This window comes from Leiobunum rupestre, chromosome 4 (assembly GCF_980474605.1).
Source record: "Leiobunum rupestre chromosome 4, qqLeiRupe1.1.hap1, whole genome shotgun sequence".
Taxonomy (NCBI): domain Eukaryota; kingdom Metazoa; phylum Arthropoda; class Arachnida; order Opiliones; family Sclerosomatidae; genus Leiobunum; species Leiobunum rupestre.
Genome location: NC_143387.1, coordinates 61,842,810 through 61,858,520, shown reverse-complemented (window position 1 = coordinate 61,858,520; position 15,711 = coordinate 61,842,810). Strand labels below are relative to the sequence as shown.

The 15,711-nt window shown below is 37.8% G+C and overlaps 1 protein-coding gene across 1 annotated transcript in view; it reads left to right on the top strand.

The window, feature by feature from the left end:
• The window catches only part of Loxl2 (Lysyl oxidase-like 2), a 40,475-nt gene that overhangs the window by 22,327 nt on the left and 2,437 nt on the right, over positions 1 to 15,711 (top strand). The window contains exons 2-5 of the mRNA XM_090173698.1: positions 12,872 to 13,080; positions 13,707 to 14,046; positions 14,126 to 14,384; positions 14,458 to 14,710. Coding sequence (XP_090029824.1) covers positions 12,872 to 13,080; positions 13,707 to 14,046; positions 14,126 to 14,384; positions 14,458 to 14,710 — 1,061 coding nt within the window. The remainder of the gene's footprint in view (positions 1 to 12,871; positions 13,081 to 13,706; positions 14,047 to 14,125; positions 14,385 to 14,457; positions 14,711 to 15,711) is intronic.

Here is a 15,711-nt window from a genome sequence, read left to right as displayed (position 1 = left end):
AAATTAGTAAGTGACGTCTCAATTGTAATTATTAGGAGTAAAAAAGGGGTGGATTCTGTTTGAAGAAAGCGTCCTTCGGAGGGCGTTGGACGCCCTGTCTCGCGTATCCACGATTTAATGACCTTCCGGGTTTTCTTCCGATAGAGGGCCAATTATACGTAGCTCCGCTTTATTTTAGGAAACACTTGAACCTTTTGTCTAACATCACGTCTGGAATTGATTATCATCTCGAAGCTTGTTTCCGTGGCTTTGGTGTTTTTCGTGTCTTGTTAAAGTCGGGGGTGGTTTACCTACGAGGGTGCGCCAACCGTGGCGCCCAGATTGTGAATTTGTTTTAAAGTTCAGAACAATTTTTTTTGTTACGGTTTGGTTTTTTGAATGAATAATTTGAATAGGTTGTACTTGCAGGAACCCCACTATTGCATAGAAAATTCGCCAGTTTTTCGTAGTCTATATTATTGAGTGGGTTTCAAAGTTACGGCGGTTAAAGCTCAATGAACGCCGGATGTTTTAAAGGGTAAGCGAGGGCTTTTAAAAGTTGATTGCCAAGTTTGACATTTTTTTAATGGAAACTAAGGCTTACCTTCGCAAAATGACCATGAAATTGAATCAAACATTGAATATAAAATTGGATTCCTACTTTCGTATTGGTTTAACATCAATTTGGCCAATAAAGAATTATTTACTAGTTAATCATCCTAATTTGTTAGTGGTGGTTGAAGGTCAGTGGTGTAGCTGGGGTAGGGGCTCACCAGGTTCCACCCGTTTTGGGCCGTTTTGGGGGTGACACTAGAGGCTTGCGCCGCCGCTAAACGCCGCCGCCGCCGCCGATAATTTTCAACGCGCCGATCTCGCCGCCGCCGATTGTTCGAAAATCGGCGCCCGCCGCCGCCGCCGCCGTTTCCTTTTTCTTTATACCCTTTTTTTTTTTGGTATATTAAGCTTGGTTTTCATTTACGCAAAAATAACTACATTTGAACATGACGTCGAACGTCAAATTTTGGATTTCGGTCGACGCAGAGTCGCAGAGTAATAGCATTTTCACTTATCGTCAATAGATTCCAGCATTGCTATCTTGGCTATAGAGAGTCGCTAATATAACCAAGGCTTATCCACATGTTTTCTAAAATTGCATTATTATAATCAGTAGCGGACTAGGTCTAATATTTTTTGGTTGCTTGGAGACTAAGGGTCCCACCTTTAACAACTATAACGCTACCCTGTTTACGGAGGCCCACTTCATTTACGGTCCATGGTAACCTGCCCGATGGCGTGGATCCCTCTATGGCCAATCCGAGACTGATAATAATTTTTTACTTTAATTTCAATAAATGAAGCATTTGATATACTGCATTCTACACGTCCATGCAATACGTTTATAAAATCACATCATAATACCTTAAATTATATCTAAATTAAAAATAACATATCAAAATAGCAATATGTATGTTAACCTTCGGCAGCAAAAATGATATCCGTAACTCGGATTTATTTCTGATTGGAATGCTCAGAGCGTCAGTGGTGTAGCCAGAAATTCATCAAAGGGGGTCTAAGAATGTTAATGTCGAGTAGGGGGTGTTAATTTAGTATAGTCAAGGTAGGCCCAGGGGGTTGACATTGAACCCTCCTTGCCTACGGCACTGCAGAGCGTTATCGTGGAGCACGACCAAAAAAATAAAAAGCCAATATCGAGCCTTCAACTGAATTTCAACCCGGCATAACTGCGAATAATTTTGGTTGTCGTTTGACGTCAGGCCAGTGGCCTACCTCTGAAGGACCATGGACTAATTAATGTACTTTGCACTTTAAAACATTAAAACAAACATTTTACAAATTAAGCCAGTCCCACGTGTTTTCCAGCTGTTGCGCTACATTTGTATTTTCCCTCCCTTCACCCCTTTTCCTTCTTCCCCGGTTATCATTAGTTAGTTCCTAACAATCGCTCGAAGCAAATATTCGGGAACGGGTCGTCCCTGTGCAAAGTACATTAATTAGTCCATGGAATGATGGAACGACTAGTACGAGTTGGTATTTGCCCTTGCCCTTTTAGAAATATCTCTAAAATTTATACAAACGCCGGCGTACGCCGCCGCCGCCGCCGGTCATTTTGGCCACGCCGAAGACGCCGCCGCCGTAGGCCTAAACGCCGGCGTAAGCCGCCGCCGCCGGTATATTTTGGGTCAAACGCCGCCGCCGACCCATATCAGATCGGCGCAGGACTCTAGGTGACACCCGACCGTGAAAAAATAAACTTACACAAACTAGAGAAATTCGAAAAACCTATTTACACGTTTTTGACTAGTAAGTAACGCACCATGATATACGCACCGGGTGCTACCCATGATAGCTACGCCACTGATTGAAGGTGGTAATATGATAATGTATGGACAAGGCCACGAGTGTCTTAGTTATATTATTTATGCCAATTCATGAATTATCGACTAACAGTGATAGAAAGCTGACATAGACCTTTCTGTATTTCCCAAAACTGAATCGACACCCACCATTCGAATGACAATACAATGGCTCACAACTCCTTTTTTTTTCTTGGAGTGTTTTTGTGGATTGAAAAGGGGTCATGAACTTGAAACGAAGAAACGGTGTCACTGACGGCAGAAAATGAAAGGGGAGGGCAGATGGGGGGGGGGGGCGGCTGGAGAATGCGTAATACCCGAAAGATGTCGCGCCGACGCCCAAAAACAAAACTTTGTTCTCGTATTGGTTCCTTGTGAAAAAATATCGGATAATAACAAAAATTACCCCTTTTGACGTCTCAGAAATTCCAAAAAGCACCACCATTAGTTAATCGCGTCTATTGAAGTAACTCGGAGAATTGAAGGAAATTTGTGACTTTTTGTACAACGCTAATTTGAATAAAAAGTATAACACATTTTTTGGGTTTAAAAATTAAAAAAAAGGGTTAAAACTGGGCGTTTCTGATAGGTGTCGTCTTTTAAAGTTTTTGGGGTTGAGGAATAGCACCCCCACCTAGTCGTTGGAATTTAGTTAAAAAATGTCACTCTTCGAAATATTTCACTTCGGGGTTCTACAAGAAAATGTCATTTTTATCGCCGTTAATTTATAATCCTTCCACGGTGGCCTCAATGCGTACTCAAAACTGTCAAGCAAACAATCCGTTGGAATGCCCCCACTCTTTAAATTTTTTCATTTTTAATCCCGTTTAAAAAGAAACTGCGAGTTAAATCTCGTCTGCTTCAAATTGGTAATTCATTGGTTCAATTCATTCAATGCCTGTGAAATCGGGACTAGGGAGATAGCAATGATAGGTTTTAGTTATTGCTTTCAACTTAAGGGCGTTATATAGTTATCTGCATTTGAAGCAAGTAGTTCAAATTAGAACTTATCTGGCAGATAGGCGAGCGGGTTTCAGATATTAACTCATCAAATCCTTCAGAAATTTTTGCATTATTATTAACATCAGCTCAAATCGGTTACTTGGGATTATGAATCTGATACTTAAAGAAAGTATATATACTCTAACCAGGAAACTATACACTTGGAATGTCTAAGGTTCCATTGGGACGGTGAAACGAAAGCGCATTGAGAAAAAAGGCGGGGCTTAACTACGTCAAGTGTAAGACGTAACACGACATTTCAAATTCATTGGCTCTAGGTTTTTGACGAGAAAAGAATGCGTCGTCATGGTAACAAATAGGCGATCTTTCCGCGCCAAAAAATAATCTTATAAAACAATGGATTTAAAAACCTTAATTTGTTATCTTACTTAACATTTTGAAATAATTATAATGTTCTTCGCGAAAGAAGTGTAGTGATACCTAATTTCAGGTAATTTGTATGGTTATAAAAGAGATAACCAGGTAAGCTAATAATATAATAACCATGACTAGGTTTAATGACGAGTTTTCGTCGAATGAGGGTAGCGAGGCGCGAGAGTTTTTCTTGTGAGTTTTCCCGCTTTAAGACACGCCCGTTTCTACGAGCTTCATCACGGCCGTAAAAATCTTCCATAGACATTCCAAGTGTATACCTATAGTTTCCCGCTATAACTGATCTAACTGTCTAGGTTAATCAGGTAGTAATTTTCAGATATCTGAAGATAAACGTTGAATGTACAGCATCCAACTGTTTAATTTCATAGGTTGATAAACTTACTAAACTTTTCTATCAGTATACCCATAAGTTAATGAGGTATCATTAACTTATGGTATACCGTATAGAATCATCCCACTAAATTACTAAATAGCTTTAAATATTTCAATTAACTTAAATTCTTATTGGCGCAATGAAGTACGTGACATGATCATTACGCAATTTTATATAGAAAATTTTCAATTATGAAATGTTTTTGCAAAAGCGGAGGCCCCTACATGGGTATATAATAAAAGCCCAATTTAAGGTGGGCGTCAACAATTTTTAGGCTTGGCTTGTAACCCTGACTGTATATTATTTTTCTATACCTACTTAAATATGCAGCCTTGACAGTACATTATGTAACCATCTTATCGTTAGCGTCCACGATAAAATAACACATAATATATTAATCCCATCCCAAAATTGGCTAGACTTCGAAGTGGTATGTTTAAATAATGTGGGTTGTTGCGGGTTTTTTTTGATAAAAAACTAGAAAGATCTGAAAGATATATTTTACTGAAAATTAAGTAAAAAAAAATTAATGGGTTGCTCAATTTTTTTGGGCGAAAAATCGTCGCGCGGGCGTCTCGTTAGAAAGTTCTTTTTTTTTCTGGGTGTTGGAATTTTTTTCTTTCAGTATTTGGTCAGCTGGTTAATACTTGGCTACGCCGCGAACGGAGGAAAAAAATGACCTCATACGGCACGCCCCTCTTGCGCGTGAATTTGGGCCAGGAAGCCAGACTGATAGTCGCCGGCCGTCCGAAAGGGCTCACTCCTATCTCCACATTTTCTCTTTTTATTCTATCTTATGTAAGACGAAATCATTTCTTTTTGGGTTTATTTAATACTTGGGGGGAAAGGAATTGGTTTGAGGCTGGTACACGACGGAACTACGAGTGTGGTCGGTATTACTTTTTTGGCTCAGTCGAGATTACAAGGTTATATAAATTTTAGTCAGTTTCGTATGCGAGAAATATAACAAAATGGTTAGTTCTTGTTACGTGTCTTCAGAATCTATTCTACCAAGAATGTATTGAAGTTACTAAGAATATTGGACTACAGGATTCTGATTCCCATCCTTTGTAGCTTAAATTCGTCTGCTTTCCAATTCAAGTTTGCTATATGGTATGACCTTGAATGCCCCTTAAATGCAGACGAACTTTCTCCACAAAAGCTGGAGGATGGTACCAGGGGTTCCTGCTATGCTGAAATATTCTTAGTAACTTCAATACATTCTTGATTCTACCGCTAGTATGTCATTATATACACTTGTAAAGAATTTAATTATATTCGCTTATTATTGAAAATTTGGGTATATACATAAGTTTTATATATATATAACGATTTTAAAATTCAAGAATATAATTCGTATTAAAATTTCTAATAAGTACGTTAATCTTATTGTCCTTAGAGCAGCGGGTTCCGCGGAAGGGTCAGAGGGGTTCCGAGAATTCGCAACGCGGCCATATTTGTTTGTGTCAAGATTTTAAGATAAGTTAAAAAATTAGTTGGGGTTCCGATAGAATTAGGTGGATAATTTAGGGTTCCATAGCAAAAAAAATTGGGAACCGCTGCCTTAGAGACAATCCGTTTTGCTAAATCGTCAAACAAAATTTTAAGTAAATTAAAAGTCAATGGGAATATCATATTTTATAATAATTTACTTCAATTATCCGTTTAATTTTACTTACTTTTAAAATAACGTAAAATTACAGTAATATATCTTTTACTAAATAGCTCGATATTTAATTTTTTAAGAGTAAGAATTTTATCTTAAATCGTAAAATATGCATGCAATGTCATTATAAGGACCAATTTTATTACCAACGTATTCATAATGTCAGTTTATCGCTCTATAATACCGGATCCTCGGTTTAAGATAAATCCTTTAACCGGGACCCTTACAATAATATATATCTGAACGATATTTCCATATTAATGTACGCGCAGGCGATCCCAGACTGAAGAAAAGCTCGTCTGAAATTGCCGTCCATTGGATTCCTAATATTAGACCGGCCAAAAGTAATCCGCCTGTATCCATTACAAATGTCTTTTCGAATTTTTCGTGTCGCGAGTTAACAGCGCGAATCGTCTTTGATAATGATCAGTGGCGCGCTAGACAGTGTGGATATCCAAACCTCCAAACTGTCAAAGCGTACGCCAATGTGAACCAGTTGCGGATCTAATATTAACCTTGGGGTATTTACCCTTGGTTTTCCCATCCGCACATTCTTTTCCATTTCCTTTCAAGAAAGAGTTTTTTTCGCACATTTCGCTTTTTATTTCAAGTACTTTCGGCTTTCCAAAGTCTGTTACGTCAAAGTTTATAATCTGCACTGCTATGTACCAATTGTGGTTGACTGTCTTATGGAAGCTAATGGCTTTGTTTTGCCAAAAGTAAATAGTTCGTCGACTAGGTTCACGAATTTCTATTTTAAGAACAAACTTTCCAAGGCTTAGCTTAGAACACTGGCCTTTCCTGTTTACGGAGATTTTATCAAAACATGTGCTACGCCGCGATCAATTTGTTTAAAAATATATTTTAGTTTTTCAGTGTTATTCCTTTAAATTGAAGATTTAATTAAAATCTAATATTTTAGCAAAGTGCAATAATTAAGCGTAATCATAGCAAGCATTTTTATTTTTATAAAAAGGTCTAATTGGAGCAGTTCTATTTGCTCTTGAAGCGTATTAACTGTCCACTACTAAAACCGGGATGAACACTAGACGGCTTATATTCTTTTAAAGAGTGTATTTCTTACAAGAGTACAACGACCTTTTTATAAGTAGTTCCAGTTTTTTGGTACGCTCGGTGTTGTTTTATAGCGACATCTGTTTCAGTCTTCCGCCATTTCGTTTTGTAAGAGAAATTGTTCTTATTGCTCGTGATATGGCGTGTCTTAAAGATAAGAATTTCCAATTTGTGTTAGATTTATACAGTGTGTAGTTTAATAGCTCTTTATATAAAATACGAGAGGTCACGTGATTACGTTGGATTCATCGTGCAGTTAAAGTTAGAGAGCTCGCGCGAAAACGCACGCGACCCTCTACAGGGAAATATTAGGAAGCGCGCGCTCCAAAATATAACACTTTTTATACATGTATGCGTATATATTATTTTATAGAAAGAGCTATTGACAAGCCTTTTTTTCCTTTCCGAATTCATGAACGTTGTTTTGTAGCAAATGTATTTGTGTAGCTCTATTAATAGTCAGTTTTGGGCTCAAAATTATTCCAGTCTAGGGACGAGGGAAATATATATTTATCCCAACGTGTAAGTTGTCGTATAAATTTTGGTCAGCGCGTAGTTCTGTCTATTTTTAATTCGAAAATTTATGAAAAATAAGACAATTTTAAATATCCCCGAAACGAGGACTTTGGGGTACGTAGCTAGGTTGTCCTAATTTCAATCGCGATGGGCCCCAAGATTTTATATAACCTGTAATCTGGAAGAAAAAGAAATAGGTCTTCGAGAGAAGCGTCGGAAGAAGATACACGATTTTAACGCCCCCTAACGGGGCCACCAGACTAGCAAGTGAAAGTTCCCAAAGATTCTCTTCCCGACTAAAATTTTAGTACCGCGAGTTTCTAACTTTCACATTTAGGTTATCTTGTAAATAGCTACTTATACGAATGCGAAGTATTTTTCTCCCCTCGCTAAATAGCGAAAAAATCAGATCTGACCGAATTTCTAGTAATCCAGCACACGCTACGGTGGTGAGCCTCCGTATCTCGAGAGGTTAAAAGGTTACCGAGCTGCCAGATTAAATCTTTTTCGTTCCGCTTACGGTTTTTAATACGCCATTGGAACGCTAAGAATTAAAATGTATTTATAGCACTGAAAGTAAAATGGTTTCAGACTTTCTTCCTACAATATTATTATTCCCGAAAAACGTCCTGATTTGGAGGGGAACTCGAACCCCCTAGCGGTCTTATTTGAAAGTAATACAAGGAAAAAAGAGGTTCCCCTTTCATTTTTTACAATCGTATCTGGATCATTTTGCTTAGTTTTTTTATTTTAAATTTAGCGAAAAACGAAAATCTTTGTTTGCGTATTTGTATGGGGTTTTGTTTTTACATATTATAAATCGTGAGATGTTAGTTCTTTTGCTTAAAAACAAACTCCTTTTATTTTATAGGGCTCTTTTTGAAATCCAATTTCCGTTAATTTTCGTTCTACTTCAAATTTTAATTTCCTGCTAATATTTATGAAAGGTTTGGTATCAACAAAAGGTTATTTTGATTTGCGATTTACGTATTTTTATCTATCAAAATTTATTCTAACAAATTGCTTATTACTTTAGAAAATGGAGGAAATCCTACGTTAGTACTCAATAAAATGGTATTATAAGAATTTCAATTTGTCAAGTTTGTCACTCGCTACTGTTTTTAAATAAACAAAATTATCATCGTTCACAAAACGGCTGAATAAAATTCGGAAAGAATTAGTATAATCTACTTGTAAAGACATTATATAACGTTACTCCGGTATCAACTGCTATACTATCCGAAACCCCAAAATGGGTACAGTCAATACGCCCAGTCAACTAAAAAAAAATCCGTCTAAAATCGGGTGTGGTCAGGCAAAAACCATACGCTTAAAAAAACGCCCAATCTGATCTTGTAGATATAACGCCAAAACAATTCAATGGATAAATTTCTATAAATTAGCTTAAGGCGACGATAGAAATAAATCGGCCATGAAAATTTATGACCACTAATGAACGACGCTATTAAACGGCAATTGAAAAAATTTCGGTCTACGCTTCAGAAGTACAGACTTTATTAAAGATAAGACCTTAATTGTTAAAAGTATAGTAAAAAATGTACGTCGAGGTTAAGGCATTTCTGATCACTTCGAACAGTAATACGTGTTTGGTCTTAACAAAAAACCCAGATTTTCTGTAGCTGTAATTTGGCTTGGCTTAACTTGTCAATTAACCTAAACGTTACTGTTACATAAAATTCCAACGAGGTGACGTAGTAAGTAATATAGACCAAGAGAAAAAACTACTTGACAATGCTATGGGCGAAATAGGATGTCGATTAATTTCGGGGCGGCTCATGATTTTTTTTATCTCCGTCGCTTGTACGTTAGTATCTATTCCATCTCGGTGCAAGTGTTGGTAGCCACGCTATGTCCTCGCTCTGGCAACGTCCTTCCCCGTGGCTAGTTTCGACGTCCTTGGCCCATACTGCCACTTGGGCTCATTCAGGCTGCCTCTGTTGTGTACCACTTAGAAACGGGAATTTTATAAACTAGAGCTTTCGTGGTATGAGACGCGATCTTAAATCCTGGTTCGTGCCCCCTCTTTCTTACCCTCCAGCACCCACCCTGATAGAGACTGCACCACTTCGCTAGGTTGCGTGTGTATTCGGAATGGTATTAATTCTAATGTGATAATTGGTTGTTGTAGTTGGGGCCCCCGTGGCGGATTTACTATTGAAGCTAAAATTTAGAGGCCCAGTTGTGGTTCATTTGACTGTTTTATTGGGGGCCGTGTATTGCTGATTAATTGAATGCCAGTTGTTACTTACTAGTCACAAACAAATGTCCAAGAGCTCCAAACCTTTTCTTTCAAATAGTTGAGGCAACACTGTAGCAATTAGTTTTCGATTATCCAATTCGTTGATTTCCTACTTACACGAGCCAAATAGTTGAACTCAGTCAGGTTTTGGTATTAAAAAATATATATTTGCATGATAACTAAAAAATTATATTTGTATTTCAAATATGCCCCTTGTTACTAGTTTTTTTAAAGACTTAGTTCGTATTCAAAAAAGAAAGTAATAATTATAACTAATTATTTTTTCTCTTTAATACGAACTAAATTTATGCAATTATAAATTTCAACTTCAATTACAGTTGTTTATGGTTGTATTTGATTTCGATGCAGTTTTAATTGTGCCCTAGGGTTTGCTTAAGCTTTCCTTTCAAGAGTTCGTAATTTAACGTTAATTACTAATGCCAAGTTGTGTAATTTCTGTAGCCGAGGTTACGAAGTAATTTAAATAATAATAATAATAATAATAATAATAATAATAATAATAATAATAATAATAATAATAATAATAATAATAATAATAATAATAATCAGCTAGGCTAATACCCAAGGCACCACCTTAGGCCTAAGTCATCAAGCGACTTTTGAAGCCTTTAATTTCACATTTCCACTTGGAAAGCCCGCGACTTCTTGTTTTACAGTTAATTCTCACAAAGCCACGCGATTATTGTGATATCGAGCGTGTAAGAACTACCATTATTTGACTCGCGACATTAGCTACAAAGACATCGCAATTTCGGTAATTACCCCTTGTAGTAACAACCAAGAGGACAGAAGTGGGCGGTCCATGTGCCATTCGGGGGTTTTATTTTTGTGAAAACATCTCGTAACATCAACAGAAGAAATTATTCTTAAATTACCGTTTTAAATCTGACAACAGGTGTGTAATTTGTCAGATATTTCCCAAGCGTCGGAGAAACAGAAGGGGAAATTACTTTTTTCAAGGTTCTTAGTCTGAGGCCCAAAACGCGCGCAAAAATGTCGAAGTTTGAAATCACCTCTGGGTGTGCTGGTACGATGCGTCCTTGGTTTTTAAAACAATATTTAATTATTCGCTGCAGACGAAAAATGGATTTTTATCTCCCATCGAACGGAACTCAGTCTAATTTAAAACGAATAACATTACCGACACATGGTTTTTAGTGTCGCGCGCGGCTTGATGACTACGAAATGAGCTAAGATGTGAAGGGTTTAGTGGGTATCCTCCACTGGATTGACTGTTCTAATTTCAACTTATGATTAAATTGATCAAGTTCATTTAATTTAATCGCTGGTGACAAATCGAACATTGGTTTTCAAGGATTTTGAGATTTATTGGAAACTTTGGCGAAATGAAAATCTAATAAATATTTTAGGTTTTGTCTGAATGTTGGTATTTATCCATTCAAATCGTGTTAATCTTTGAGATCTCGCGCTACGGTAAATTTTGCGAAATCTTGTATTTATATACAAAAACCGCAAAATACGATAGTATGAAATCTTTCGTAATCTGATACTCTGTCGAAATCAACGTAGTTATAAATCAGGAGAAATCTGTATTCTAAATCTTTGTATCAAATGGAATCTGATAATTTTATTATCTCTAGTTGAAAGAAGTGGTATAAATTTATAACCCGCGGTTTCCAAATCGGTCTGAATCGTCGATTTTAATTTCCAAGGATTTTTAAAGGAAACATCTCATTGACAAAGATTACATTAACTTTAAAAAACTAGTAATATAAACATTTGAAATGAAATCTTAATTAAAAATACGAAAAAATTAAAAATTCAAGGAAATTCGCGTTTTTCTTAAAAAAAATGGTTTGATAAATTATTAGTTATCGGAATGTAATTTTTATTCAGAAACATTCTTTCGATGTTTCGTTTAGAAAACCTCCCATCTTAATGGTACGGCGGTGTAGTCCTTAGAAATTAACCCTTTAGTCAGCGTCAAGAGGTCTAACCTTGAGGTTTTCTCAGTATCGAAAAAAGTCTAAAAAAAACTCACCCAGTCTACCGTAGTGGCGACGGAATCTGGGTCAGGATAAGAGCGAAACCGATTGATTTATCTTTTACAAGTGTCTATTGAAACCCCTCGTACCGATGTAATTTCAAAAAGAGTAAATTTCGCGAAAAGGAAACTTTTTAGGATAAAAATCCAGTTTTCTGACGAAAGTAGTTAAAATACTACATTTAAATTCATTTAAAATACTACATTTAAATACTATCTGGTTTAGACACGTGGTGATTGTAGATTTTTTTAATAGCAGACCCCAACGACCTTGTTTCGGGGAGGTTTTATTACCGGCAATTAAATGTTAACGCTAGTTTTTCTCCTTCAATTTTTAGGATCTGTTCATAAAATATGGAAAATATTAATTTCAAACGACTTTTTCTTAAAGAAGGGGCTGTTGGTTTAATGACGTTGTCGTTATTATCGTCGTTGTTTTCGTTAGCGCTTTCACCTTATGGGCCATTTCGTCAACTTAAGGTGTAATATTGAAGGGGCGATCAGTATTCGGATGCGGGTAAAGCAATTACCGTCTTTGTGGGCGTTTGTTTCCAATTGTTTAAAGGCAGGAAATATTCTTTCCGCCCGTTTTAATCCGTGAGAATATCCGAAATATTCAGGGTCGCCCACCCGCCTCAGAGAGCGACTGAGGTACAGTTCTTAAATTACTAAAATAGGCTCAGCACCTTAGGTACGGTGAAGACAACGATCTTGAGTGTCCCTCAACTTTTTCGGTTCTTTAATTATTAGAATAGGCTTAAAATGAATTAAGACATTCAACACTTATATTGAAGTGTGGAAAAGTGTTCCATTGTGACCGAAATTAAGTTTCCATTTAAAGGCAGATTACATAATTATTCGGTTTACTGTCTTTCACTGGAAGTTGGCTCGCTCCAAGACACATGCTATGCAAGCAGCCAACTACCAGTGGAAAACCGTAAACAGAATAAATGTAGACGGTGGACCAACGAATTTCACATTACTGCCACCAGGTTTAACAGAAGCTAGGGTACTTGGCGCTAGTTACGTTAAAAACACGTCGTAACGCGTACGATTTTTCGATTTATTTCTTAAACGCGGTAAAATATTTTTTCTTGTTGGGAAAACTGTAGTAACGGAAATATTGTTTAGATTGGCGTTTAATTTTTAATTTGCTTTTAAATGCCCAAATCTTACTGATGTTAATTTTCTCTTATTGAAACAGGTCTAATATGGATGGACAACTTGTACTGCACCGGCAACGAAGCCCGTTTGGAAGAATGTCAGTTTGACGGATGGGGAATTCACGATTGCACTTCTGGAGAGTCTGCCGGGGTCGTCTGCTTGGCTAGCGACAGCACCACTAAGCCACCCATCAAGCCGACGGCCCTCGAAGTCGTGGGTGACGTGCCTAAAGCCAAAACCAAAATCAGGGTACGACTAGCGAATGCACTTTCTAAAAAAACCAAAGAAAAAGGTTTTAATTCCAATCCTTCTGCCCGACACGATATAAATTTAATTTTTATGGGAACCTATGATATTTGATCCGGGCAGATAACGGCTTTTCTGTAATTTGGGAAAGGGAACGCTGTTATTATAGTTATGACTAGTGGACTTCCAAATGTTCCGATTTTTAGGCTCTTCCTCTAGTAATGAGGAAAGAAACTGTTATTTTTGCTCCTGATGTATGCGGTGGTGGTGATGAATAATACAGTGGAAGCTATAGCTCCGTATAGGTCCCCGGGAATGTAAGTGCAGAGCCGAGGTTTTTAATCAAAGGGGTAAAATCAAGAGTGATAGGAGGAAGGGGCTACTATTGTGGCTGTGCCATCTTGTTTTCTTTCGTCCCTTTGAAATGGAGGGAATTTGCCTTTCAGAGCACATCTGCACGTCATCATTTGACTGTGTGGGCTAAAGTTTTTGGTTCCGGGATTAGAAAGAATTTAACTTCCTTGTGTTTCGAAATAGGGTTTTTTGGTACCTCAAAAGCAGTTTCTCGCCGTAATTCTTCAGTGTTAAGGATTTTTCTATATAGTTTTTATTTTTATTTTCGCTCTTAGCTTTTGACCGATCACGACATTACGATCCGTTTAGCCGGCGGTCGCACCGAACTCGAAGGTCGCGTGGAGGTAAAGATCGCCGATCACGGATGGGGACTCCTCTGCGGTGACGGATGGGGTATGCTGGAATCCATGGTCGTCTGTCGTCAACTGGGTCTCGGCTACGCTCAATCACCCGTCCAGAGCTCCTTCTTCGGTGGTGACCACACCGACATGGTTCTCAGCGGAGTCAAATGTACGGGTCACGAGCGCAACATTGCAGACTGTCTTCACGACCGTATTGGACAAATCTTTTGCCCCGGACAAAACGAGAACGTTGCCGGAGTCATGTGCACAAGAGGTACGAATCACTCGGCTTAGGTCTTCAATTGGATTGGTTGGACAGTTGATTAAAGATTACCTTCGTCTTTATTTTATAGAAATCGCGGATTTAGTACCCGATGAACAAGAAATTGAGAGGTCGGCGTATCTCGAAGACCGCCAATTGGTGTATTTACAGTGCGCCATGGAAGAAAACTGTTTGGCCACCTCGGCGTATCAACTCAACAAGAACGATTACGGATGGCATTACGAGAGGCGACGTCTGCTCAGGTTTACCGCTAGAATTGGTAACATTGGAACCGCCGATTTCAGACCATTCCTTCCTAAGCACGCTTGGCAATGGCACATGTGCCACTTGTAAGTTGAGAATTCTTCGTATATCAAAATAAGATACTTCAACCGCGATGGGGTTCTCTCATTTCTATACTAGGCACTACCACAGTATGGAGGTATTCGCTCACTTCGACGTGATCGACCAGAGTGGTAAGAAGATGGCCGAAGGTCACAAGGCCAGTTTCTGTTTGGAGGACAATTACTGTTCGCCGGGCGTTGACAAGAAGTACGTCTGCGCCAATTACGGGGACCAGGGAATCACAGTCGGCTGCACGGACACTTACCTGCACAATATCGATTGCCAATGGGTCGATATTACTGATCTCAGTCCTGGCCTGTACTTTTTCAAGGTAAAATCTTTTTTTAAGCATCCGTCGACAGTATAATCAATTGATTAAAAATTCAGTTTTATAGTATTTAAAGTTTAAGTACTTCTTTAGCCACAGTGTTGTTTCAAAAATCCTATAAAATTTATTCAAATTGTCTTGCATAATTTACATAATGAAACTATGCGACCACCAATGTCGTTATAGGTTTTTTTATCTCGGTGAAATCGTTTCGCCCAAAAAACGTTAGTTCTTGACTTTCAATCTTAGAATTGTTTTGATCGGCACACTCCGTAGCACGCCGATTGTCCACGGCTAACTAGTTTGAGATAGCATTACTTAAGGGCCCTACTGATAGTGTTAACGGCAACAACCACCATTAACCGGAAATGGGGTTTTCCTCAGGGCTACACGAAGTATCTTTTGTCTCACGAACACGCGTTCTAACCTTAAATATTTATAATTATAAATTCTTTATCTACGATATCTTAAGGGTATTAATTTACAGAGGAGTTGTCTTTCTAAATATAACTCAGCGCCGTCAAGTCCTTGAGGGGTTCCCCTTTTCTTAAACATAAATAAGCGGTAATTGATTACGATCAAAAAGGGCGTTTTCTTAGAAACCGCGAGAGGGCCAAAGCCTCTCTTTAGAGATACTCTATTTATAAGAGTTCCATTTTTAACCGGAAACTTAACACTTCTCTTTTTAATCCATCATGTTTTCCCAATAGAAAAAAAGCATAGGCAACTTTGTAAAATGTGATATTTATAAATATACGAACGGTGCTAGTTTTAAAACTCATCGTATTGAATTAATGCCAAAATGGCGGAAGTAGAGGTACGGATATTCCAGGGACGTGATACCCTTCCAGTCAAAATTTCGCTTTATTAGAAAAAAACCTGAAATTTTTTAAAGAAATAAATTTTTTGGAAAATGACTGGCGGACATTTAGGATATTTTGCAAAAAGTTTCTTTTATATATTTCTTTTCTGTAACAAAATGAAAAATTTGATCCAAAATTGAT